Raw genomic sequence first — 26963 nt, 5'->3', positions numbered from 1 at the left:
GTATGTGTTAAAGCAATAATTCTAGTGACACCCTCAAACTCACACCCAAACATACACTGACACTCACATGAGTGGTGAGCCTCATACACTCTAGTGTGTGTAGTGTGTGTGGGACCCACCACTCATGTGAGTGGTGGGTGTGTATTTGGGTGTGGTACTAGCACCATTGTGTATTAAAGTCCTATAGTTCCCAACTCGATGACTGCTTTACCTATTTCTTTCAAACCAGAACCGTCCATCTTTTGCGTAACATAGATTAGATCATTCCTGCCAAAAATAAAGTAAATTGCTTATTGTTACAAGCTTTATTGGACATAAGTTATCATTCTTATATTGATTTTTTGTACAAATCGAACAGTTTCATAAATTAGAATAAACTGGATGGTGCCCAAATTTTTCGAAAACAACTAAATAACCAATAACAACCAAATCAACAGCCTTGATGATTAAAATAAATGATTTACTGAGGTCCTTTACATTTTACTGGTCAACATAATCGCAAAACATGTATACATTTTAAATTTTTTCCACTTAACCCAGGGTTAAACATTTTAAAATAAAAAAATTAATTATAAAAAATAGATAATGGGGAAACAGGTGGGACCAGGGGCAGGTGTCGTACTGTTATGCTAGCATGAGGTTATGGTCATGCATTTTAGGGGTCCTGTTATGCTCTTTTTTGTGGTATTGTTATGGTTATGCCTTCTATATGATTTTCGTTATGCCAACCGTGGTTATTGGTTATGTTTTTCAATGGTTTCTGGTATGCCCATGTTGGCATAACTTAACAGTTATTGCATTTAATGGTTTTGTTATGCCTACTTGGGATTTATGTTATACCAGTTTGGAAAATGTTATACCCATGTTATGCCATTAAATTCACGTGTTATGTCCTTTTAGGGTTTCTTGTTATGTCATTTACTGGTTTTGTTATACCCAATTCATTGATTTGTTGGGGTTACCGGTTTGACCGATCAGTTTTGGTCAAACTTGTAGCATGGCAAAATCTCGTTCGTCGGTTTGGTTATGCTCGTTTGTGGTTTGGTTATGTCTTATTTTGATCTTATTATGCTTGTAATGAGTTTTGATTATACTCATAATGATTTTGTTATGCCAAAATTACGGTGCCTCCAAAAGGAGGGGAGACACCGAAGTATTTCCCTTTTCATTTTGTTTCTTTTACTTTTGGGAAATGCTACGGTGTCCACCCGCCGTTTGGGGACACCATAATTTTTGGCATAATTGACCATTACAAGCATAACCAAGACCAGTGATGTGTATAACCAAAACCTTATAAAGGCATAACCCCCAAAATCTCCAAAATTCAAAATTCTCAAAAATTCTGGGGATTTTGGGGGTTAAGCCTTTGTAAGGTCTTGGTTATACATGTCACTAGTTTTTGTTATGCTTGTAATGGTCGGTTATGCCAAAAATTATGGTGTCCCCAAAATAACCGGAGACACCATAAATAATCCCAACATTTTCAGATATTATCGCACACGTGCACACCCCTCTCCCTCTAATAAGTCAAAACTCACACATGGATTTTGCCTTGAGATTGATCATTCAATCACTAGTTGTGTAATTCTCCAACACAAAAATCTATCCTTCTTGGATACTTGAGGAAACCCATGCATGAAACAAACTGCTCCAAGGAGGAACACAATTCACGTGTAGTACACCTCCAAGGTACAACCTTCTTTTTTTACACTACTACAGTACTTAAAGATCAAGGGCATCTTGTTAATCGATCGCGACTTATCTTCTGTTTTAGTTTCTATGCTTGCGTTCATCTCAGCTGCTTTTGTCGTGTTAGCACACCCTAGTGTCCTGATAGTCCAAATTCAAAAATATAGAGACGAACGAACCAATTTCTACAACTAGAAACAATATAGAAAAAAGAGAAAGCTCTTGGGAAACTGTGACTCAAAAACAGTTGTTGTAACGCAACTTAGGAGATTAGACTTAGAAGGCCACCCTTACTAACCAAGTAATAGCTTTAAAGGGGGAAAAGGTGAAGATGATCGAGAATCAAAAACAAGCAGAGTATAGAGTTTATGATCTTGGATGGCAGAGGATAAACAGTACTCCCTAGAAAGTGCACAGCTGGAATTTACCAAAATTTAGGAATATCTGCAACTTCCAACAAGAAACAATACCGAAAAATGTTATTGCGATGTTTTGAAATCGATTTATTTGAGATATACCGTGATTAGAGCCTTAAGCATGCATACGGGTGGTTCTTGGCTTGTGGGAGAGCCGGAGAGCTTTAGCTCAACACAAAACACCCCATAGGATCGTTGCATCTTTGGAGAAAAGCATCATAAAGGAATGTTTCTTCTCTAAGGAAGGATCGATGCAAAGCTAACAGACAAGAAACATCCCCTTCTGCACCTAGTTAAATTATGATCTACTCCCAATATACAATGATCCTCAAGGAGCCTCCGTGCAACCAAGTCTCTCTCCATGAGCCATGGACTGCCTGTACGCTCAGAGTACTCGAAACATATATAATCAAACCAAATCAACAAATTAATACGTATTGTAGCCGAAATTTCAAGAGCGAACGAGCACTTCATATCACATTGTTCCTCGATGCTATACCACAGTAACAACACCACCATATATCTAGACGAGGCTCGCACCATCGTTAAATTGCAACCATAGATTATGTTAGTGCAAGAATGCATGAGCTAACGCACCATTGTTCACTTGACTAGGTGATCAATAGTCAAGCAGGAGCAATGACCTTGGAAAAGTAACCAGTAAAAGAAATTCAACAAAAGAAAAAGTGAAATTTAACTGAATCAACTATTCAAATTAAACCATTAAACGCAATTCCATTGTCAAAACCCGCATCAATCTTTACTGCAAATGAAACTGTATGTGTGTGTATATATATATAAGTACAAGCTAACCTGATAAAGTCAGCTCTGCGTAAAGGGCAGCCGTGTACTCTAGAACTCAGCTTGGCCATAGAGGCTAGCTCAAGAGGAAGAGCTCCGCCATAAAGCTCAGCTAGACCTATAGCACAGCTAAGAGCTCCCTCCATGGATAAACGTTATACCTTGATTATTTCGGGTGATAAAGCTTACGAACAATCGAATAAACCCAAAACCTAACAGGGTGCCAACTCCTAAGCGCCCTGCAGGGATCCAATTCCATTAGGACTCTATGGAATCCTAATCCAACATCCAAACTGTAGACACCCTAATTTGGCTCAACAAGTATTTCAGGTCCCACCTTTGAAACTGTCCCGATGATGAATAGGATATGTGGTTGTTGTGGTTGACTTCATGAAAGCCTTAGGAACTTTGTGGAACTCTTAAGGGATTAAGGAACACTTTGAAATAAGTGATAGGAGTGTCAAACGACACTCAGAGTGGATAGAAATGTGTTGACACATGTTTTAGCATTGGTAGCATCGTCGATCTCCAATTAAGTCTACTTTCAGCCCATTTTTCATAAATTAAACTTCCTTATTTTTGTGGTTGGATTCTACCATCTTGTAACACTTTCAAAACCCTCTTTAGTGATATATAATAAGCCTTAAACCGATTGGAAACAAGGGAGATACGAGAATTTTACCAAAGCGATCCATTTTATGACCCACTAAGGGTAAAATTGTCGTATCTTTTGATGTACAAAATATTTTTGATCCAAACCACTTGGGTTACAAGTGAGACTCTACAAGCTTTCCAATGGTCCAAAAAACAACAAAACCAAGTTTGGGAGTGTCCGGAGCAAGCCCGCGAAATTTGGCCTTTTGCTGAAAAATCATTTTCACAGCCGTGAAATCCTTTTCTCGGCCGCGAAATCCTTTGGGTGGCTGGCAAATCGATGTTTTCGACATTTTGGAATGTTTAGTAGCTTTTCAATCCATTCACCCAAACCCTAGCAGCCACAAACCATTACTTCAGGGCTACGAATACACTTACCATAGAGGTCTTGAAGCCCATAACTTCCATATCAATTGGGTTAATCTCATCTGTTTGATCGGTCCTTCCATATCAATAGGGTTCCTCGAGAGCTTCGAAATACACATCTCTCCACTCCATGATCCGGCCCCAAATTCTACAGAAATCATTTCCTATCAATCCTCTACAAAAGCTATAACCTCCCGTGAGTAGCCGTATCCGAGAGTGAAAACTCCCAAAGAATTCACTTTGTTCTAGGGTTTTGTGAAGTTGACCACCACAATCAACCACTATTATCTGCAATCAATCGCAATCCGAGCGATCAATCTCTGAGAGATCAAGGTGGTGTGGCCAGGGGCCTATGATTTGATTCAATTTCTATTTTTTTGCTTTAAATCGTAATTTTTCTGCTGTCTGTTCGTATTCTGGTGTGCAGAAGAACACCGGCTGACTTTGTTTCGTCGGCCGGTACATTAATCCAGTTGGATCCCACAGCCGTGACATCTATTCACAGGCCGTGGAATCCATCCGAATCCATCCGCTGGGACAGATTCTGCTTTCGTATTGTTTATATCGCATATGGTTTACTTACTGTCCTGGGTCATCTATAAAACTGTTTTAAGGCTTAATAACCGGTTTAATTGCGTAAGATTAAATAAAGCAAATAATAATTGTGTGTTGAATGATTATGGACCGATCTTTGACTGGGCGAAGAGGGGTGCCTTACACCTTCCCTTCATCGTACTTTTCTTAATTTTAAATAAACTAAGTAGCAACTCTACTTTGTGGAAACCATTATCGTATGGCGATGCTCCTAACCATGGGAGTATCCACGATGCTGGTTTATGTGGAAGAAACAAGTGTAAAGTATATCTGTGTGGCAACACCCCTATTGGGACGTGTTTACACAAACCCTACAGGGCACAGTCCTACAAGGACCCAATCTCTAAATACTGGACAAAAGCCCTAATAAGGTATGAAACTCTTACGACCCAAAACCCTACTGCGATTACCCTATTCTCCCTAAACTCTACTAATTTAGGCATCGGAAGGGTATTGGCAATACACTTTTTGATAATAATGAGTTAATTTGCGGTGGGACCTACACAATTTCTATCAATCACAAGATAATGTTCACCCCTCAAAAGGAGGGTGAACAAAATCATTCTAAAAAAACTGATAGCCCATTTCTACATCATGCTCCAAGGACAACAAATTAGATGAAAAGTAAATGGAGCACATGCAACCTTTAAAAAAATTGGAATAAACACTAATACGCTAGCTTTGAAACACAGAGCAAACTCAGCTAGTCTGTGCCTTTCTGCCTCCCCTGTTGTTTCTACTTGAAGCTGTAGCACCATCAGGTGTTCTGTCTTTATAAACTTTCCAGTTCCATATTAAGACCGATAAATGATCTGAACCAGCTTTATAAATATGTTTGCCGAACTCAAGTCAGCTTTAATCGACCTGATCTCAAGTAACATGTACTGTGTTTCGATAGATTTTTGAGAATTTTTGAGTTTGGTTTTTGGGGTAATGAGTGTAGAGAGAAATTATGATAATGATTGGAGAAAAGGATAATAAGTGGAGAAAGATAGAAAGAGAAATAATAATAATGATTAGAGATAGACGTAATAAGTGGAGAGAAAAAATGAAAGCAATAATTGAAAATAAGGACAATCAGTGTTTTTTGAGTTGGAATTTTTTTTTTTCAAAATGTAACAAAGCATTGAATTTTGAGCGATTAGAAACTGAACGAGCCAAATTCTAACTTGTTCATATTCCTCACTCAGCTCCATCTCTGCAGTAACAAAGCTAATAACACAGAATGCTGCTTGAACCTCAACTCCTATTCAATCAAATTCACAGCAAGAATTTCGTTCCGATAGAAGCAATACTACCATCATTGCTTGACAACTGAATACACAGGCAAAGGAAAACAAAGAATGAATACCTCATGAACTACTTTGAGAATTGAGACTAGCTAATAAAGCATTATCTTAACCACCACAAAACGATTACTAAAACAACTACGCAAGAAGAACATGAATACAAGAAGACTGAAACAGCCAATTTACACCCAGTTCAGTACCATTACAAAGAGCAAACAAAAGATAAGACCCCGATCTACATCTGCCTTCTTCAAGTAAAACTACTGAGAGTTAATTGCTAGCCAACAAGTACGAGAACAACATTGATACCAACATAAGACGTTTACACAGAGGCTAGTCGGAACAGGAGATAAACTAAGAAACAGGTCCAAGAAAGTCACCCTCCAAGCTAACCACCGCCTGAAACTCCCTCTCGACCTCTATATACTTTGTCCCAATCACACTGAAGCGCACCACCACGTCTTTCTCAATCTTGGACAGCTTGTCATTCATGAAGATAGGATTTTCCCCGGGCACGTACTTATAATCAGACATTTTCTGATTAGAGAGGTATATGTTCTCAATGGGCCCACTCCTCAAGAAAACTCCATGCTTCAAGATCTTGTGAACGACTCCTTCTAAGATCTCTCCTCTGAGAGGCTTGAAAGTGACGCAGCTGAAAAGCACTGGAAACAGTACGTCCCCTGTGTGCTGTCTCACCTTTCCTTCCCCGATGTGGTCCAGTGTGGTTACTGCAAGAAAGTAACCTAGATCTTTTGTTGCCTTCTTTGTGGAGAAGTCATCCAAGAGGCGAATTATTATCGACTTTTGCAGCATCAGCCCTTTCGTGTCAAGGCTTTCAGCTGGAATTATGACGTTCCATGGCAGCTGTACCTTAAGAAACATGCTTCCAGTGTCTGCCTGTGAAGAAGATCAAACAGATGTAGTTTCAACTTTCAAGTAGATGACTTATTTTCATCGGTAATAATATCGTGGACTATAATTTGAACTCTTTTTGCTGGAAACCTCCACATAAACAGGAAGTAAAAAGCACCCAATGAGCTTCTCAGGATTTGCTACTATGGAAAAAGATGGGCCAGTTAGGCAGACCATGACAGAAGACCAATTTCATGTAGACATCTTACACAGCAAATGCTTTGCATACATATGCCATTACAACTAATTCTCTAAGCTAGTTTGTCAGGAATTCAGCTGTCGAGCGTGTGTGTACAGCCCAGGTGACTGCAACAGATGAGAGCAAAGCAATTGTTTGACCCCCTTAGGGTCGAGAAATTCATCAGGTTAAGAGAGATGCAAAGTTTCAACAAGAAAGTGCTACTTGAATGACAGTGCAACAAAATATATCCAAAGAGGCAAGAGAAAAGCTCAAAAGCCAAGGCAATTAGCTACTTGAATGATAGTGGTGAAACTGCTTATAGTAACTCTAAGGAGTCTTCATCTCAAAAGGGACCTAAGGACTCTAATGTGTAAGCAGCCTCAAAATTTAGCATGATATAATGAGATACACCAAGTGTGCTGAGAGTCTAAAATTCGAAAATATAGGGAGGAGCGTACTGATTTCTACAACTAGAACCATTAGAGAAAAAAGAGAAAGCTCTTGGGAAACTGTGACTCAAAAACAATTGTTGTAATGCAACTTAGGAGATTAGAGTTAGAAGGAAACCCTTACTAACAGAGTTAAAGCTGTAAAGGGGACAAAAGAAAAGAGGATTGAGAATAAAAAACAAGCGGAGTATAGAGTTTATGATTTAGCAAGGGAGTTGACTGAGGCTTAACACTCCCTATAAAGTTGCGTAGCAGCACTAAGAGGATATTGAGATTTTGACAAGGCCAGCATTCACAAGAAACAATATCGAAAAATGTTCTTGCGATGTTTTTGTATCTTGATTTACTTGAGATATACCATAGAGCTTTAAGCATATGGTCGGTTCTTGGTTTGTGGGATAGCTTTAGCTCAACAAAAAAACACCCCATAGGATCGTTGTATCTAGGGAGAAGAGCGTCATTCAACCCGGTGCACAGAGAAATGTTTCTTCTCTAGGGAAGGATCGACGCACAGCTAATAGAAGAAACATCCCGTTCTGCACCTAGTTAAATGATGCTCTACTCCCAAATCCCAATATACAACAATACTCCAGAGAGCCTCCGTGCAGCCAAAGCTCTCTCTACAAGCCAAGGACCACTCGTATGCTTAGAGTACTCAAAAGATATATCTGAAATAAATCAAAGCAAATCAACGAATTAATACGTATTGTCGCTGAAATTTTAAGCGAACAAGATCACATTGTTCCACGATGCTATACCACAGTGACCACACTATCATACATATAGACGAGGCTTGCATCAACGCTAAATCGCAACAATAAATTATGTTAGAGAATGCTTTGCGCACATATGTTCACCTGACGAGGTGATCAACAGTCAAGCAGGAGCAATGACCTTGAAATAGTAGCCAGCAAAAGAAATTCAACCAAAAAAAATATTGAAAATGGAATCATCAAACGCAACAAAATCAAACGCCATTGTCAAAACCCACAACAATCTTTACTGCAAATGAAACTGCATATATGCCAAAAACCCTAGAAAACCTGACAGCCCATTTCTACTACCTGCTCCAAGGGCAACAAATCAGATGCAAGCACATGCAGCCTTAAAAGTTGGAACAAAAACACTCAAGAGTATAGCAAGAGAGAGAGAGGTGGACAAGCTCAAGATATGATGGTGGATAAAAAATTTAAAAAAAAAAAAACCTAATAAACGAGCTTTGAAACAAAATAGGGCAAACCCAGCTTTATGGTATGCCCAGGTTACTCCTGCGAAGCTAAGCAACTGGGACCCATAACTTTTATTTTGAATAAATCAGGAATCTAATCCCGTAGAAAATAGTTCGGAACTTCAAATGAGCAAATGGGGTGAAAACATCACAAACACCCAGAGAGAGATATGAGAGAGAGAGAGAGAGAGAGAGAGAGAGACTGAGAGGGGAACTTACCGGTGTATGGCGTGGTGTTGAAGAGTGGTCGCCGGAGTGAAGGGGGGAGAGAGGAAAATTTTGAGGATTTTTTTGGGCAGATTGATTTGGGTGATTTGGGGTGGGGTAAAATTCGGACTCCAAGAATGAAAAGAAGCAACGACGACGTTTTCACTCTAGACCCTCCCTGCTCTTTCTTTCTAAAACTATGACCACCATACTCATTTGGGTTTGCTAACCACACAAGAGTACAGATTGGTTGAAAATCACAGACAATGGGTCCGGTGATGCATGGGCAACCGTCCTGTCCGAAGTACTTCCAACCGGTCCAGTTCAATTTCGGACCATTTGTGGACCCTTCTCAACAATGATCGAAATTGTTCATTTTTAGAACTCGTCAAGAATATTAACCACGTGAAAAAAATCACATTAATCTATGATTTGATATGATTTCTAAATGTATTAAGTTTAGACAGTAAGGTGATGCTCTCGAAAGTGGCGATCATTACGCGTTACTGTCGTCTCACCCTTATTGTATAATTTACAGGAAAACAATCCTTTCTTGCTATGTCGATGATTTTGTTTGTCAGTGCCGCAAACAACCATCCCAAAATGGAGTAACAATTATGCTGGATTGGGGCCTGCCAATGCCCGTCTACATGCCCCAATCACGGCAAGGCCTAATTCTGCTCTTACATATGGGTCGGGTCGTAAGAAAATGATCTTGATCAAAGGTCGGCCCTGATTCGCACATAAAGATTTCACCGAGCTGAAAGAATTCCAAGCTTAAGAAGTTAGCAAAGGCCATACTAGATTTGTAGCCTCAAATTGCAAGACACTGTGTACACTGACCCCTCTTTTCGAACAACAGACCTTTCATAACATGAAAAAAACCCAAACTACAAGCTACTAGTTCAAGCCTAGGTCTTCAACTGTATACAGAACTTCACCCCTCTTGTACACAAAAATCAAAAACTTATAATCCTCCCAGCAACAAGTTTGTCTATCAACACCAGATTACACTGTCGGAAAAATCAGTTTGCACTCCCCACCACCACCTGTAAAACATAAAACTACAACAAAAAAACAAAAGTTTGCACTGATAATGAAAAACTTCACGAATCCAACTCATCAGATCCAGGTAAGGAAACCGGCCCTAGGCAATCGCCTTCTAAACTGGCAAGGACAAAGAACTCTCTTTCTGCGTCCCAGTGTTTCTTTCTCCAACTCACGGCAAAGACTACGAATCGGATGACCACACCAGTCTCTATCCTCGTGAGATCATCGTTCATAAACACCTCTTGAGTTTTCAGTCGGACGTAGTGGAAATTCGGCATCTTTGTAGCCGATAGATAGACGAATTGCATGGGCCCGCATCTTAGGAAGACCCCCCTATTATATAACTTGTGAACGACTCCTAGCATGACATCTCCTTTGACAGGTAGGAACGTACGGCAAAAGAAGGCTACTGGATAGAAGATGTCGCTTGATTCCTCTTCATACTCAACATTGCCTATGCTCTTCAATTTGGTTATGGCAAGGAAGTAACCGTGCTCCTTGGTGGACTTCAAGAGTAGCAATTCTTTTAAGAGGCAGGTTACAACTGAACTGTGGGCCACCGATCCATTTCCATCTAGGCTATTGATTGGAAAACCCACACGCCCACTAAATTCAAGTTCACGGAACATAATCGTTTACTGGACAAAAAGATCAAACAGATAGAAACACGATGAAATAGCATCTTAAGACCAAACAGAGAAACCAAAGTGCCAAAATGAATCATTGGCTATAAACTGAAGAAGAAAATACCTGCCTAAAAAGTGAGTTGCAGCAGGTCATATACGTAGGGAAATATGCTACGTGGAATACAAATTGTACCTGTACGAAGAAGTAAGAACTGTAACGAGAATGTGGTATGTCACAAAATCGGGCATACTTCATTCAACTCAATAACATCCAACAACAACAACATCATAACATAACCCATCTAATCCCCAATCATTGGGGGTATGGGCGGGGATGATTGGAGACAGACCTAACCTTTGGCAATATATGCACAAAGTGGCTGCTCTCAGAATACCACTAAAACAGTGGCCCCCTAAACCTCTAAGAACCGAGGAGCTACAAGGACGTTTTGTTGTAAAACCATGCCCCCAAATCAAAGCCAAATGGCATCAGAGAGAACAGGCCTAAAGACCCAAATCAATTTATGTGCACATTACCATGCTTCCTCCATTGATAGTCCAGAGCATCGGTATGCACAATAACATCCAACAAGACAAAATAGTAATTCTCAATTTATTCATGCACAACACATTTCTAGGAGAACAATAACCAACTGACTCAAATTTTCTCTTGCTAAGATTGCACTCTCTCCGAATTCCAAGTTTCTTACAGTACACTATTTCGAAAGCCTTTTGAGCTATTGAATTCACCATCTTGGAAATGAGGTGACCCATTAACCATGCATTGGAATGTGTGTTCCAAAACTTGATTTTCGCAAGGGTATTAGGTTTCCCTGGTGACACTTGTAGGGATTTTTTTGGACCATACAGATAGGGATTGGCATTGCAAGGTTGCTACAGGGTTCCTACAAGCTTGCTACAAGCTTACAACTCAAGTGACAGATTACTAATCATCTCGAGATTACAGGAGCAAAGAATAGAGAGGGATAAATTATCAGCCAGTTGACTCAACATGTTGTCATGGCCTAAGTCATAAGTTCGCCGAGGGGGTGCAAGTGTGGCAGTGAGAGCAAGAGTGTGAGAGCATTAAATTTTAAAGGGCCTAGGATTGAGAGTGCCTTGAGTGCGTTAATATTTCACTAGATATAACAATTAATTTCAATAAAGCTAGTAAATAGATAAGAGTTTCATGAGCAATTTTGTGTGAAACATGTGACTCTCTGTTCAAATGTTGTCCACATCGAAATATAATAGCACTAGCAGCAATGTTCTAAAACTCGGTACTCGGTACTCGCTCGGCCGGCCACCTTGTACCTTGTAGGCCGAGTACTCGGTGATTACTCGGCGAGTAGAAATTACTTGGTATTTTTTTTTATATGTTCCCCAAATGATATTCATAATGCATAATGAGAAGATCAATGTTCATAGTTCAAACCAAATGAAACTAAGTACAAAATTACTAGTCCATTGCAAAGCTTAACGTTCAAACCAAATGAAACCAGGTACGAAATTAATAGTCAATTACAAAGTTCAACGTTCAAACCAAATGAAACGAAGTAAAAAATTAGTAGTCAATTATTCCTCCTCTTCTTCTCGAAGAAGAAGAAGAATAGCAGCAGCCGCTTCGGACAGCAGCAGCTTCGAACAGCAGCAATAGCTTGATTGGTGTGTTCACTCGATTAGGGTAAGTATAAAACTATGCTGAAATTACACTAACGACCCTTCAAATTTAACATATTATGTATTTTACCCCATTTTTCAGTTTTTTTTCGATTTTCTCCCCACTTCCGAGTAATCTCGTTTTACCGAGTAATCGGTACTCGCCGGGTACTCGCCGAGTAATGCCGAGTAATCGGCTGGCCGAGTAATTCCACCGAGTAGCCCTAACTCTACTCGGCTAGGCACCGAGTACCGAGTACTCGCCGAGTATTTCCGAGTTTTAGAACACTGACTAGCAGTGCTTAAACATCCTAAGTTGAGTTAAATCAGAGGCGGGGCATTCATTGTTATCAACTAAGTTGAGGTTAAACAACTTAAACCTCCACATTTATCCACTAAAATACAGTATTCATCAAATTTTCTTGCACTAAATTAAAACTCTAAATGAATACTATGAATATTCTAGCATTGTGCGCAGTGCAGAACCTAGGTTAATCCAGGACTACTACAACCAGTTCATATGGGATTTGACTTTCGACAGTTGTGTGTTGGCTAGAGCTTATCCATGTGTAGCATAATCAGTGCATATACCGGTGGGTGAATAACATGAGATCCACTCCTGGCAAAATTGGAATCGCAAATTCACGCGATTTCTTTGAGATTTCGACAATTCGCAGTTTGAGCAGGTGAATTACCCAACACCCGTTAATTATGAAAACTAAGGTCATGGCTATCTAAGTCCACTCATCTATATACCAAGCCTAAGTGAAAAATGTAAGAGAATCGCCCCGTTTAAAATTGGCATTAAGCTATGAAAAAACTTATGGACGTAACTCGCAAGATCTCTCAAAAATGGAGCTATTATGAGGTTCACGTAACAAGGTTATTCTATGACTGAAGATTTTTCCTTCTGAGTATTTCACGAATGTTCAGTAAAGACACTTAGGCCGAACCCAACATATCCATTACAGGATCCTTTGGAGCCGTAGTTTGAGAAAAGATGCATAAATACTAACTGAAAATATCTCTATGTTGATTGAGGGAGTACATTTGGAAAATAAATGAGGAGGCCCCAACCCTAGCCATATCTGAAAACATGTATTCCACCGAAGGATTCCAGGGCCATACACTGTAGGGGCCAACTATAAATCATACCATGAAATTTTGTTTCCATGATCAAGCACAGTGAGATAACACTAAACATAAACATCCATCACTAACACCAAAAGAGCACATAGCATATAAACAAAAGTTTCTACCTTTGTGCACGAAACTCAATAATCATTCATAAAGTGCCACATTACACTTATACAAATGACCCCGACTGGTTTTCGTCCTTTGCAAGCTGCGCAAGACAGTATCCTTATCAATTCCATCAAACATCTAGCTCTATGTATTTCTCCAGAACTTTTTTCCACGATAAAACTCAAACCTCAGAAATGCTAATCAGAAAAACAAGACCACAATACTATAACAACCCCAAGTATTCCATTCTAGTCCAGAACTTTTTTCTCAATGGCTTTTACCATTCGTTACATGCAGGTACTTGTGTAGTTATCAAGAAAAATTGCCCTGCGGATTGTCCTGGTGATCAAAGCCTTGGACTTAGGGGTTGCTCCTCCCTAAGGTCTCAGATTCGACAACTCCTTTGAGGCGAGTCCATGGGGGGCTTTTGCCCCGCATTTAATTGGGCACCTAGTGATAAGTCCCCGGGACTAGTCGAGGTGCACATACTCTGGCTGAACACCTGGGTTATCCAAAACATAGAACTAAGAAATAAAACTTGCCCTGCAGAAGACATAGCGCAGTCACTGCACACCTTGAGGACAATAATCTGTTCTGGGTAGCCTCTAAACTGATCCATATGGAATAACATGTTCCCTAATGGATCTACAACATAACATCTGATGGGGTGAAGTTTAATACTTAACAGATATAGTAAAGATTTATAATTTCCACTTTTATCAACATTTGAAATGCTACAATTCAGCCAAAAACTTGTCGTAAAAGATTAAATCCACAGTGGAGATAGAATCAGGGAAAGTATTTCCACAGCAGAATGGCAATCTGTTTCAGTTGATAGGAAGGTGAGGTTATCCAAACATGACATATCCGAGATCAAAACAATACGCGCATAGATACATATGCATCCATGAATTATCAAATCACATTCCCAAGAAAAAGCAAAAACGAAACTTATGATCAAAACCAGCCGAAACCCATTATTTTGACAAGATGTAGAAATTGCATGCACACTTTACTTATGCATGTGTGTGCGCGTAATTAGTAATACAGACAGAGAGCATTATTAGCGAGAGTTTACCTGAAAACAAGAAGCCCTAGAGGTGAGCAAATTGGGAAATTTGGGAATGACAATTCTAGTGGGACCGGAGGAGAGAGAGAGAGAGAGGGTCTGTTCCCTCTTACTATATGGAACGATAAAATTTCAGCGCCGAGCGGTTACCAAGTTGCACCCGCTCGGTGCATTTATTAGGTCGTTTATTTTGATTTTGGACGGCTTGGATTTAAAAAGATAAAAATAAGAGAGAAAGAGGAGAGAGAGTGTGGGGTGAAAAGAGAGAGAATGTTTCAATCTGAACCGTCCAATATACTTTTGGACCACTCTTTTTAAGAGGGTGAACATTACCTTCCACATATTGGCTGGCATGGTGTGAATTTCACCACAAAGTGATCTCATGCTTATCAAAAAGTGTATTACATAATAAGCATGACATCACTTTATAATGGAATGTAATTTCAAAATTGCACTCACTCGAATGTGCTTGCTCAAACACCACGTCAGCCAGGTGTTACTACCCGGCAGTGAAAAATTTCTCATATGGAACGGTTGATGGATCCCGTTTTCTTAAGATTTTTATTTTTAATTATACTAGGCGTAATTCTTTTATAAAACATTACTTTTAATTTAAAAATAAATATTTATTTATAAAATAATTGCTTATTTTCTTTAGAGAATCAGGCCTGAGGTCCGTTTTTCTTTTCTTTTTTTTTTTGGTACGTCGGAAATTTTGCCTGAGATCCGTTTGGCCTTCATATCGGTGTTTTTGCATTTTTTCCTCATTTTTTTTATCAAATTATGTGATAAATATTTGAAAATTTCAAAGCAACTGTCTTTTTAACACCTTTATGTTGTTTTATTCGGAATTTTTTTCAACTTGGTCGATAATTGAATATTTGTTTCAATCTTTCTTATCCAAATAAATAGTGATTAATTGTAAAATAATTAACCAAAAAATCCATTAAAAACTAAATAATTCTCATTATTTTTAAAAATAATTAACTTAAGATTTGTTTGGAACTTATTTAAAAAAATTCTCTTATTTTATTTGAAAGAAAGCAGAGAGAAAAATAATAAAACGAGTAATTAAGCACAATAAATTTTTCCTCAAACACTCTTGCTTAAAATTCTATTTTCCTTTAAACTCTCTAGAGGAAAAGTTCAAAGGAACCGTCGTCCAATTTTATCTCGGTCGGTGCGTTCTGCGCATACACGCGTAACATATCACTCTCTGGCCTCGTTAAGATATAGTGCGCACCACACAGGGAGCCAGACCCAGAGGGAAGGAGGATAATCTGAACTTTTTCCGCACAAAGCTTCAAAATTTCTTGCAGGTGTTCTCTCTCTCTCTCTCTCTCTCTCTCTCTAAATGACACTTCAAGTCTACCCAGCAACAACCACCTTCATAGACTCCCTCCACAGCTCAGTCTCCAAGCTCCATGTCACCTCACGCCTGCGGTTCTTCAGGTACAGTTCCTCCGCTCCTTCCAATAATCAAAACCTAACATCACACTCAAACCCACATGGATACCCACTAGGAAAGTCCAATTCTTTGAGAAAAACCAAGGGTACAAGATGGGTTTTTTATGCATATTCATCTGCTAGTAGTAGTTGGTTAGATAAATGGAATGAAACCCAGAAAGAAAATAAGCCCAAACCGCCTCAACCGGTACTGAGTTATCGAAATAGTGGCAATGCTTCAAATTTAGGTCCTGTAAGGATTACTTGTAGCGCGGTGAGTGGCGGTGGTGGTGGAAGTACAATGGAGAAGATTGTGGAGAAATTGAAGAAATTTGGGTATGTAGATGATGTGAAAGAGAGGAATGAGGAGGGGGCGCGGAGAGTAATCGAGAAAGGGTCTGTTGAGGACATATTTTATGTTGAGGAAGGTATGTTGCCGAATGCGCGAGGTGGGTTTTCAGAAGAACCGCCATTTGGGGAAGAAAACTTGTTTGGAAGCAATAATAAAGGGGCGGTGAGGTTTCCTTGGGAGGATGTGATGGAAGAGGAAAAGGAGAAGAAGGATTCAGTGAGGCTTAAGAGTAGGACTTCGTTAGCTGAATTGACTATTCCGGAGACAGAGCTCAGGAGGCTGAAGAACTTAGCTCTTCGCACCAAGAACAAGACAAAGATTGGCAGTGGTGGCGTCACTCAAGCAGTGGTGGATTTGATTCATGAGAAGTGGACGTCAACTGAGATTGTGAGATTGAAAATTGAGGGTGCGCCTGCACTTAATATGAAGCGGATGCATGAGATATTGGAGGTTAGCTTCTTTTGATCCTGGTTGCAACTCTATTTTCCTGTTATTCTTTTGCCTTAGATGTCCAACAAGTGTTCATGCTTTTTTAGTGCTTATTCATGCATCCAATGCTTCAAACCTGATGATAAAGTATGGAGTTTCTTTTCAATCTGTCTCTGAAAATCTGAAAAGGAACTTGATTTCTATCCTCTCAATTTGAGGACGCTTCAATATCATTACTGAGACTTTGACTACTTCACTTCATATAGGACCTCGTAAACTTGTCTCAATTCAAATGCATCTGCTTTTTATCTCAATTCCCATCTGCGAAAACCCTTTTCTACTTGTCAGTATTCAACATGGTCTGTTAAGACTCACTTGTTAGATAATATAGTGGTTCAACGAACAGTGTTCTTCCTGGAAGACATCTAACTTATAAGTAAAGAAGAAATGAACAACTTCTAGTGTTTTGAAACTTAGGCTTTCAGGTATATCACCCATTTCTGCAAATGTGGTGGTCAGGTAACGAAAATATGCCCTTGTTCATTTTAAGGTCAAAAAATACCACGGATCAACTAAGAGATCGAAATATATTTTGTCTTGTGGTCCAGTTGTGAAGTCTTCTGTCATTTCTTCTAACCTACTACACATAAATTTATGAGAGGCCAGTAATTCATGTTACTTCTGCTTTCTTAATTCAAAAGAACCAGAGTTTCCCATAGTATTACACCATTGAAAGGTTTGTTTTGTCATATATTCCACTAAATTGTGGTTCCATTCATTTCATGCTACCTTTTCCTTCACGTTCAGAGAAAAACTGGTGGCTTGGTGATTTGGAGGTCTGGCACTTCTATTTCTTTGTACAGAGGTGTGAGTTATTTGGCTCCTTCAGTGAGATCAAACAAAAAAACATGGAACAGAAATGATATTTCACGTAATTCCTTAACAACTATTGATAACAATATAGACTATTCAGAATCCAGTCCTATTTGTGATGTCCATGCTCCTCGAGGAGACTCGGGGAGCACTCTTGAGGAGAAAAAAAGCACAGAATTATCAACGGAAGTGGAATATGAAGATGAAGTTGACAAGCTGTTAGAAAGTTTGGGGCCTAGATACACTGATTGGCCAGGAGATGATCCACTCCCCGTCGATGCAGATTTACTCCCTGGAATTGTTCCTGGTTATGAACCTCCCTTCAGAATTCTTCCTTATGGGGTGAGATCTACACTCTCAGTAAAGGATGCTACATCTTTAAGAAGGCTTGCCAGAGTTCTCCCTCCGCACTTTGCTTTAGGTATTCCTCTTCATCCATGTTACTCAACTTTCAAGAGGTTTTTTTTTCTCCCTTTAATTGGTTTTTTGTTTTCTAGAGGTTATCTGAGTAGTAACATAAAATCCTGTATATCCAGGTAGAAGCAGGCAACACCAAGGATTGGCGTCTGCCATGATCAAGTTATGGGAAAGAAGTAAGATTGCAAAGGTTGCCCTTAAACGTGGTGTACAGCTAACTACAAGCGAGAGAATGGCTGAAGAAATTAAGGTAGTAGAACGAAGAAAGAAAAACTTGACTTGATCTCAAGATTTTTTTTACTTGTCTAACCTTCCGAACTCATTCCATTTACCTCATAAATTGTGATTAGCGTCTTGATTACCTGTTTGGGCTGTTTATATGCACTTGATTTTGTAAATTTCTGTATTAAGCAATATCCGAACCTGAAATGTTCAGCTTTAAAGAATAGGGGGGTAGTCTTTTTTTTTTGTGTGTAAAATGACAGCCCAGCGGCCCCAGTCTCTGTATAATGTTTAATGTGTAAGAACAAAATCTGGCTCTACATCTCTAGGTTGCTTATCAGGATTAGTGTTGTACCTCACACATTCATCCTATATTGCACAAGTGCAATTTTTCATATGATTTGCCATCGCCTGTTATCTGAAGATTCTGAATTAATTGAACTTATTTTATGTAATATCACACCATTGTACCACTTTTTATGTGTCTTTTCCCTCTTTTCATTGAACCCACTACGCCTGTGACTCGCTTTTGTTAAGTGATACACTGGCTTCCACTACAGATGGTGTCAGCTGACCTCAGACTTGTGTGCCAGCTAGGATTTCTGTTAGTGATTTTCTGTTAATGTAATCGTGCAGTTAGTTGAGGTTTCTGTTAGTATAATAGTGCAGTTAGTTGAGGATTAAAAACTACTGATCTCTGTATATAAAGTAGAGCTAGTGTAACAACCCGTCCCACATCGGAAGTCTACATGGATGATCTTGGGCATATAACAAACCTTGTGGGCTACTACTAGTACCTTGTGCTTAAGCTTTTGGGCCATGTGGTGTGGCTTGTGGATCAAAATCAAGGTATTGGGCCAGTGGTTTGCTTGGGGCATTACAGGTGGTATTAGAGCCATCCATGTACACGACCGTGTGGGCCCTTGGAGTTTGGTTTGATTTAGTTGTTGGTTTGATTTATAATGGTGATTATAGTGCTCAACCCCTCGCGAGGGCGCGAGTCTATAAAGTTGGGGAGATTGTAACACCCCGTCCCACATCGGAAGTCTACATGGATGATCTTGGGCATATAACAAACCTTGTGGGCTACTACTAGTACCTTGTGCTTAAGCTTTTGGGCCATGTGGTGTGGCTTGTGGATCAAAATCAAGGTATTGGGCAGTGGTCTACTTGGGGTGTTACAGCTAGGACTTCCTTTCATTGTATTCAGAAATCATTGATTTGTTAAAATGTGAAATGAGCGTTCAGTTTACAAAAGTTCTTAGGGTCTGTTTCTCTAGCACAGCGCTTTGTTTGATGAAAAATTGGGAATTTTTATTACATAGGTACCGAAAAGCAAGGCAAAAATTTTAGTTTGCTTTCTCTCAGGAATCTTTTTTTTTGTTGGTACTCCCATGTGCTGCTTGTCCACTTGCAGGCGGAATCAATTTGGGTAAGGTTAATAGAGGTTGAAGGCTTGAAGCTTTCATGCGTTTAATTCACTACTATTCTATTTGTGCACACTTTATCGACTGCGTGTTCCGACTTGGACACATAATATTTTGTTGAGAAATAACAATATTTATCCGATGCAGAAACTGACAGGCGGTATCCTTCTCTCCAGAAACAAGGATTTCTTAGTGTTTTATAGGGGAAAGAATTTTTTGTCACGGGAGGTGGCAGAAGCATTACTTGAAAAAGAGAGATTGGCAAAGACCCTTCAAGATGAAGAGGAGCAAGCACGGTTAAGAGCTACAGCCATGGTGATACCAAAGGTTGAAATAAATGATGAATTTCAAACTGCCGGTTCACTTGAGGAAACATTGGATGCCAGTGCTCGGTGGGGAAAAACAATGGACAATCGCGACAAGGTAAAAGTGATGAGAGAAGCAGAGATGTTAAAGCATGCCAACCTTGTTAGAAAGCTTGAGAGCAAGCTTGCTTTTGTAAGTCCCTTTAAACTCGAGTCTGTTTATACCATCGCTATGAATTTAGCCTGCTTGCTAGTTTTTTTTTTTTTTTTTACAGTTTCTAGGTTGTGTTTAAGGTCATGTATTTCGGGAGGGAAAAGGAAAATGATAGGATAACCAAAATAATATTTAGCTTCTTTACGAATCAAAACATCTCTGTTAGTTCTTGCCGGCAAAGTATTGAAATTTATCTAACAAGGAATAAGTTAGAAATCATAGCCGATCTTTTAAAAATGTCCAATATATTCTTGTCAACAGGCAATGAGACGTGACCAAAACAATTTAAAAATGAATGATAGGGCGTAGTGAAAATCATTTTATAGACATTCTTTGAAGATGTCCGGAGTAGTGAAAATGTGCAAACATATGGAGTCTGTGGGAGTAGTTGGAAACAGTTCACTTTCCAGGTCTCTGTCGCATTATTAAGAGAAACTCTCTTAACAGGCTGAGAGGAAGCTCATGAAAGCCGAACGGGCCTTACAAAAGGCAGAGAAGTCTTTAGCACCATCAGATCGCGCAGCGGACCCAGATAGCATAACTGATGAGGAGAGGTATATGTTTCGCAAGCTTGGTTTGAGGATGAAAGCCTACTTGCTTCTTGGTAACTCACTCACTCTCTCTCGGATCACAACTGTTGGATCTTTCAACTTTTCCATTTCTTCTTCTTTTTTCTTGCCAAATCCTTGATCCAAGTACACCCTAAGGAATTCAGGTATTAAGTGCTAGCATTTTATTCAGGTAGGCGTGGAGTGTTTGATGGAACAGTGGAGAACATGCACTTGCATTGGAAGTACCGAGAATTGGTTAAGATCATTGTAAATGCCAAGAGCTTTGACCAGGTAAAAAATGTTGCACTGTCACTGGAATCTGAGAGTGGTGGTGTTTTGGTATCAGTCGACAAAATATCCAAAGGGTATGCCGTAATTGTGTTTCGGGGAAAGGACTATCAGCGACCTGCTTTTCTAAGGCCAAAGAATCTTTTGACCAAGCGGAAGGCTTTGGCACGTTCAATTGAGATCCAAAGGCGTGAGGTATTTCTTCCCTTTAATACATTGATAAAAACATGTACTTGTCTGGATATTGAGCTAAAAGCCTAAAACCAGTGTTCCATGTGTTTCGTGGCCGGATCATTACTGCATAGTAACTCAGTAAAATCCTCCATCAGTTGATTGGTCTACGAGCAGTACCACCAAACGGCCACTACATGGGGCCAGTCTGAGAATATGTTTCTCACTGTTTACATGCTTATTTAGTAGAAACTAAGAATAAGCAAAATCTTTTGACATCTTTTGTCTTATTTGCTTATTTAGAAGAGAGAATGTTGCTTGTTGGTTATTTTTAAGCAACAAGCAGATGACCCGGAAATTAAGAGTCAAGGAAGGGCATGTGAATATTTCTTCAACATGGCATCCTCTCTTCTTCCCCTTCTCCACACAACACACGCACAACCCCCCCCCCCCCCCCCCCCCCCCCCCGAACCCAAACACACACACACACAGGGTGATTTGGCATGCTGGATATGTTTTCTCTATATCTACCCGGTGACTTGCATACTTAACTTCTGTGTTATATGTCCTGATCACAGGCTCTCCTTAATCATATTTCAACTCTGGAAACAAGAGTGGGGAATCTAAGATCTGAAATTGTACGACCTCTTACTTTCTCTAGACTCTTCTAATTTGAGTATAGTGTCATTTTTTCAATTTCCCTAAATCTTGTGTCTCTGCTTTTCAATTTTAGGACCAAATTGGTATTGTAAGGGACTCTGGAGACAAGGAGCTTTATGACAAACTAGATTCTACTTATTTGACAGAAGACGAGGACAATGAGGTCAATATCTCGTTTGGCATTCTGTTTTGTTTCTTGTCTAGCAAGTTGATTTGCAGTTTTTCATAACAAAAATTTTCTTCTCATTTCTTATTCGTTTGTCTTGTGATAGGAGGAAGGGGACGAGGACGAGGACAAGACATATCTTGAGACGTACGACACGGATAGTGATGGTGAAGATGAAAATGAGCACTCGATTCACAATCACCACTTGGAAACAAATTTTCCCTACGATTTCCAAGATCAAGAGTCAGAAGAACGTGAGGATCATGATCCGTACGCAGCTGCCGTCAATGAGTCACAATAAACTAGTTGATGAAATGGAGGAATTCATGCGATTCGAATGTGAGGATCATGATCTTCGGGACTGCACATATCTGGCTAATTAAAAGAAGAGGTGGAATTCATGCGATTCTTGAAAAGCAAACAGCGAGAATGGCTTCATTCGATAAGGATTTGGGTTGGCCAAAGGTACAGACAGATGCATCATGGAATAATCGATCCGTGTATCGGCTTCTCAATCTTCAGTCCATGTTATTTTTTCCGGTAAATAGTCCATTGTAGTTGTCGATCATAACTTATACATAGTTAATATAAGAAAAAATCACTTTTGTGCTTTATCGGGCTAGGGTTGCTCTTTGCAACGCGTACTAATCACTTGGTTACACATACTCGATACTCTTGTAGGCGCAAGTCCTTTTCTCCAAATGAACCATATAGTGCACAAAATTCAGTGGTACACGGTAACTCCCACATAGTATGGCCCGTATGGGTTCAGAAAGTTGCAAGTTCGAGCCTTTGTGAACAATGCTCTCTCGTGCCATGTAACCTGGCTGGCTCGGCAGTGGTGACCTACGAGTCCTCCGGGAGACCGATAAAACTTACAGATATTGCGTCCCTCATCAAGCTTGACACAGTCTAGATTAATGATCACGGCCAGGGAAATTTGAAATAAACAGTCATCCCCTTCACTGTATTTAGTATTCACCGGGTGTGACCAGGAGTTGCAATTGCATCACCAATTCCTGCCATGTAATGACGACTAAGAGAAACCGTTTCACCGTTGATTATTAACCACTCGGATTGAAGAGCATGCACTAATATTGCGGACTCCAAATATAAAATGATACTCCCTCCGTCCCTTTATTACAGTCCAGTATTCCATTTTGGGCTGTCCCTTAATAAGTGTCCATTTTGTAAAGTTAGTGGGTAAAAGTTGGTGAATTGTCTATTTTGTCCCTAAAAGTAGATTCCATTTTGAAAAGTTAGTGAATAAAAGTGTAATGATGATGGGTAAGTAGAGAAAGTGGAGGAAAAAGTTGATGTGAAAGGTATAATGATGATGTCTTTTTAATAAGTTAGAGTTACGAAGCAGGACATTTAAAAAGGGACGGAGGGAGTATCATATAACTTTCCTTATCGCACCGGACAAAGATCCCTAAAGCCATCGCCCAAATTGGGAACAAATGCTGTACGGAACTACTTGCAGTTGTGGCTTCAAAAATGATTAGCAAAAACAAGAGACTATTAGGGCTGATAAATGAATCAATAAGTTCTAATTCGAGCTTGAGTTCGACCTTTAAAAGCTCATTTGAAATCGGTTTGTAACAATAATAAGCCAAGCTTTAACAATTTTTGTAACATGTTAAGCTTTCAAACCAAGCTCAAACTACTTGACTCATTCAACTTATGATAATTGGTCACTACTCAAGATCGGCTCGTGATCAGCTTGTTTCAAATCGACTTGCATCCTAAACAAGCCAGATAAAACATCTTTAAGAATCAAATCAAGCTTGAACAGTCCAACTGTAAAGCTCAGATTAAAAAAAATCAACTGTTCAACTTATTTTTCACAGCTAGACACAAGGTTATCAAAGACAGTGAAACAGCATAAATCAAGCCATTGCAGAAAAAGCAAAACAACATAACATATGCATCAGAACTTTATAAAGCATTGCAAAATACTCAAATTATGCCCCCGGCAAAACCACATAACTAAAACCAAAAATCGTCTGGGCTAGATCATCTAAATTCAAAATCCAGCAACATATTGAAGTTACTAACACACGACCATTCAAATTGAATAAACATAGATGTTACTCGAAAATAAAAGTCTCATTTCCAGATTTTGCTTGCCAAAGGTGCTTCACTTCACAGAGGAATGAACCATCAGGGGAGTGGGTAGCACCAGAACCATAAACACCAGCAACAGGAATCTCACTTAAGAGGAATGAACCTTGAGGAGTGAGTAGCACCAATACCGGGTCTCCCATGCTTGACTGGCTTGTACGAGATCGAGAACTCGGCCAAATAATGACCAATCATTTCAGGCTTGATTTCAACTTGGTTGAATGTCTTGCCGTTGTACACCCCAATGACGCTTCCTATCATCTCAGGCACGATGATCATATTGCGCAAGTGGGTTTTGACAAGATCTGGCTTCTCACCAGCTGGAGCTTCCCGTTTCTGATCCAAAACATGAAAACACAATCATATTCAAGGCTAACATGCTTTCAAGAAAAGTAAAATTTCTACTGAAATCAAAAAATTCAATGTTGAAACACAGCCTACAATCATTCAGCACAATCCTTGACCATCTTTATGGCAACTACAACATGTTCATACAACATTCCAGAACACCAACAAACCAAAAAAAAGAGACCAGAAGGAATTCCAATATAGTTCTTGTCATTTCAATTACTGGTCTCTGGAGATCTGCTTTATGAGAAACAGACATTAAGATCATACCAAACTCAACCAGAATGCTCTCTATATGTTTGCCCTAATGCCCTGTGATACCCCAGGCAATACAAACAACCATAGCCATTAGGAAAGATAAAACTCACAAGGAGAGAACCATACTTGGATAATTAAAGAAGAAAAAAAATTCGGCTGCTAGAGAATTAAGAACCATCATACTTGAATTGGGAACATCAAACAAACTCTATCCCACTTTTCACAACTTGTTGTGACAATTTTCAAAGAAGATGGATTTCCCATTGAAACGGGAGCAATGCACAACCTAGACCAAAGCACCATTTATTTTCCTTTATTAATCTATTTTCCAAGTTCAAAACCATAGGTATAAATAACTTACCAGTTACCAAGGATCTACAAATAAATTTTTCATTCAAAATTTTGCCAAAGTACAGCCAAATGTTTGGTTCCAGATTGGCACATTAGCCCTATTATAAAGTCCTACCACAAAACAGTGTAAAAAAAAAAGCATAAAGAAGTCTTGAAGTTGATTTCTACGCAGACCACAGTACCAATTACCAAAGAAAACATGGATATGTAGAACAATATAAACCACAAGATACTTGGCTCCAAAAAGAGTCTGAACCAGAAATGAAATTTTGGGATCATAAGATAAACAAATAAAGCAACAGAGATGATATTGACAATTTTAACTCATGGAAAAGAGAAAGAGAAAGAAATAGAAACTCAAATACATCAATGCAGTTGTATTAACCGATGTTGAATGGACTCGGTCCCTGTGTCGAACGCAGGCACACCATGGGTACAGGCCCCTATTAAACCTCTAAATGAAGGGTGCATAATAAGACAGTTCTAACAGGTTTTTTTTCTAACTCCTCAACTATTCATTTTCAACCAATTATACATAAAGTATCAGCATTAAATTCAATTATGTACAAAGTTTCTAGTAGGAATTATCGTATGATACAGGTATATATCACATTGAATACACCTCTCTCCTATAAAAATGACACCAGATTCAAGACTTCACAAAAGTTTCACAACATCTCAAAATGCGGGCAATAAACATAAGAAACAACCCAGCAATCAGTTTATAGCATAGTCAAGACCAAGCTAATAATCATAGGAACTGCAAACGATTGACAATACTTTAAGCAAACTAACTCTACTTCAAGTACTTAAAACATTTAAGATCGAGACATAAACATTATAAGATCCATGTAAGACATTTACCGCTTTGCGCAATTTCTTGATCAAAGCCATGGGCTTCCTCTTCAAACCTCTTTGGAACCTAACATTGCACGAAAACAGACAAAACCCAGAACTAATTTCAGCTTAAATCACAACACAACACAACTATTCATTTTCTATCTATGATGTATTTCAAACGAAAACAGATAAAACCACAAGAAATTAATCATAACACAACAAAACAACTATTATCTTCTATCTGTGATGTATTTCAAACGGAAAACAGATAAAACCCACAAATAATTTCATCTTAAAATCGTAACACAACTAGACAAAGTATTCATTTCCTATCCGTGATTTATTATTTCAAACGAAATTAATCGGACTTATTTCAGTACCTTCTGCGAGCACGGGCAGTGAAGAGCTTGACGAGCTCATCGGTGGACATGTCGAGCAGAGCGTCCAAATCGACTCCCCTGAAGCTGAACTTCTTGAACGTCCTCTTCTTCGGCTGCCCCGCCGCCACGTCCATTTCCACGTCCGCCTGAAACCACCAGCACAAACAAATACTACATGAACACATACATATAAACAGAGATAAACACACATGAATCCGTTCTTTCATATCGGAAAGAATGGATTCAGATCTTTAGATGTTGTTGGGAACGCACCATTGTTGGAGAGAGAGAAGGGGGGATGGGTGAACCCTAGTTTTTCCGAATGGAGCTTCGGTGAGTAGCAGCGGCTAGGGTTTGGAGGATAAGAGTGTGAGGATATGGGGATATATATACGTGGTGGGTGCAGGCAGGCTTGCAGCGAGATATATATAGCACGAGAGAGAAAATGCCGTCGGCCCACAAGGCCAGCTGGGATTTGGGCTTTGAATGATGTGGGCTAGTGGGCTTTGACAGGCTTCATAAGGGCTCGTTTGGATGGTAGCAGGTGGGAGGGAAAACAGGAACACACAGGAGAGTAACCGCGCTCCTCAAACGTTAGATTAGAAAAGCAAGAAAAAAAATAAAAAATTTTGATTTTCGCAGTCCTCAAATTGTTAACCGCACTCTTCAAAAGTTAATTTTTTTATCGTTAAAAGTTAATAAT

At 39.3% G+C, this 26963-nt stretch overlaps 4 protein-coding genes and 1 non-coding gene across 12 annotated transcripts; 1 reads left to right on the top strand and 4 right to left on the bottom strand.

Annotated features, from left to right (window-relative positions):
- Positions 1-5939: 5939 nt before the first annotated feature.
- Positions 5940-8948, bottom strand: LOC131324185 (DNA-directed RNA polymerase V subunit 7-like). 4 transcript variants are annotated; one of them, XM_058356042.1, is made up of 3 exons: positions 8802-8866; positions 8212-8248; positions 5940-6709 (listed from the first exon to the last, which is right to left on the bottom strand). In XM_058356042.1, exon 3 carries the CDS (start codon positions 6692-6694, stop codon positions 6164-6166), a length of 531 nt encoding a protein of 176 aa, XP_058212025.1. In that variant the 5' UTR covers positions 6695-6709; positions 8212-8248; positions 8802-8866; the 3' UTR covers positions 5940-6163. The 4 variants fall into 4 exon arrangements, with proteins under 4 accessions (XP_058212025.1, XP_058212023.1, XP_058212026.1 ...); XM_058356040.1 differs by lacking the exon at positions 8212-8248 and having other exon boundaries at positions 8802-8948; XM_058356043.1 differs by lacking the exon at positions 8212-8248 and having other exon boundaries at positions 5940-6705; positions 8802-8894.
- A 689-nt stretch (positions 8949-9637) lies between these two features.
- Positions 9638-14567, bottom strand: LOC131324180 (DNA-directed RNA polymerase V subunit 7-like). Of its 3 annotated transcripts, none has more exons than XM_058356034.1 (3): positions 14448-14567; positions 10590-10658; positions 9638-10477 (listed from the first exon to the last, which is right to left on the bottom strand). In XM_058356034.1, exon 3 carries the CDS (start codon positions 10466-10468, stop codon positions 9896-9898), a length of 573 nt encoding a protein of 190 aa, XP_058212017.1. In that variant the 5' UTR covers positions 10469-10477; positions 10590-10658; positions 14448-14567; the 3' UTR covers positions 9638-9895. The 3 variants fall into 3 exon arrangements, with proteins under 3 accessions (XP_058212017.1, XP_058212019.1, XP_058212018.1); XM_058356036.1 differs by having other exon boundaries at positions 10594-10658; XM_058356035.1 differs by lacking the exon at positions 10590-10658 and having other exon boundaries at positions 14448-14561.
- Positions 10911-11018, bottom strand: LOC131324917 (small nucleolar RNA snoR100). Its single transcript, XR_009199502.1, has one exon. It is a non-coding gene; the product is annotated as a small nucleolar RNA snoR100 (small nucleolar RNA).
- A 1122-nt stretch (positions 14568-15689) lies between the features above and the next one.
- Positions 15690-22573, top strand: LOC131324179 (CRM-domain containing factor CFM3A, chloroplastic/mitochondrial). 2 transcript variants are annotated; one of them, XM_058356032.1, is made up of 9 exons: positions 15690-16686; positions 17473-17959; positions 18075-18208; positions 19833-20102; positions 20571-20727; positions 20865-21157; positions 21712-21771; positions 21867-21956; positions 22066-22573. In XM_058356032.1, the coding sequence occupies exons 1-9, from the start codon at positions 15793-15795 to the stop codon at positions 22258-22260; spliced, it is 2580 nt and encodes an 859-aa protein (XP_058212015.1). In that variant the 5' UTR covers positions 15690-15792; the 3' UTR covers positions 22261-22573. The 2 variants fall into 2 exon arrangements, with proteins under 2 accessions (XP_058212015.1, XP_058212014.1); XM_058356031.1 differs by having other exon boundaries at positions 15691-16686; positions 18075-18205; positions 19752-20102.
- A 1312-nt stretch (positions 22574-23885) lies between these two features.
- Positions 23886-26659, bottom strand: LOC131324178 (small ribosomal subunit protein uS19). Of its 2 annotated transcripts, none has more exons than XM_058356029.1 (4): positions 26534-26659; positions 26261-26406; positions 25905-25962; positions 23886-24419 (listed from the first exon to the last, which is right to left on the bottom strand). In XM_058356029.1, the coding sequence occupies exons 1-4, from the start codon at positions 26534-26536 to the stop codon at positions 24171-24173; spliced, it is 456 nt and encodes a 151-aa protein (XP_058212012.1). In that variant the 5' UTR covers positions 26537-26659; the 3' UTR covers positions 23886-24170. The 2 variants fall into 2 exon arrangements, with proteins under 2 accessions (XP_058212012.1, XP_058212013.1); XM_058356030.1 differs by having other exon boundaries at positions 26530-26612.
- Between the last annotated feature and the right edge of the window lie 304 nt (positions 26660-26963).

The sequence above is a fragment of the Rhododendron vialii genome, chromosome 4a (genome assembly GCF_030253575.1).
Source record: "Rhododendron vialii isolate Sample 1 chromosome 4a, ASM3025357v1".
Taxonomy (NCBI): Eukaryota; Viridiplantae; Streptophyta; class Magnoliopsida; order Ericales; family Ericaceae; genus Rhododendron; species Rhododendron vialii.
Note: the sequence above shows the minus strand (reverse complement) of the source record. Positions and strands in the feature narration are given on the sequence as shown.

Coding starts and splice junctions, on each gene's coding strand:
- LOC131324185 (XM_058356040.1), bottom strand. CDS start 6,694: ATGTTTCTTAAGGTACAGCTGCCATGGAACGTCATAATTCCAGCTGAA.
- LOC131324180 (XM_058356034.1), bottom strand. CDS start 10,468: ATGTTCCGTGAACTTGAATTTAGTGGGCGTGTGGGTTTTCCAATCAAT.
- LOC131324179 (XM_058356031.1), top strand. CDS start 15,793: ATGACACTTCAAGTCTACCCAGCAACAACCACCTTCATAGACTCCCTC. Junction 17,960..18,074: donor CCCTCCGCACTTTGCTTTAG/GTATTCCTCTTC, acceptor CTGTATATCCAG/GTAGAAGCAGGCAACACCAA. Junction 18,206..19,751: donor GAATGGCTGAAGAAATTAAG/GTAGTAGAACGA, acceptor TATCCGATGCAG/AAACTGACAGGCGGTATCCT.
- LOC131324178 (XM_058356029.1), bottom strand. Junction 25,963..26,260: donor ACTGCCCGTGCTCGCAGAAG/GTACTGAAATAA, acceptor GTGCAATGTTAG/GTTCCAAAGAGGTTTGAAGA. Junction 24,420..25,904: donor TCAAGAAATTGCGCAAAGCG/GTAAATGTCTTA, acceptor GTTTTGGATCAG/AAACGGGAAGCTCCAGCTGG.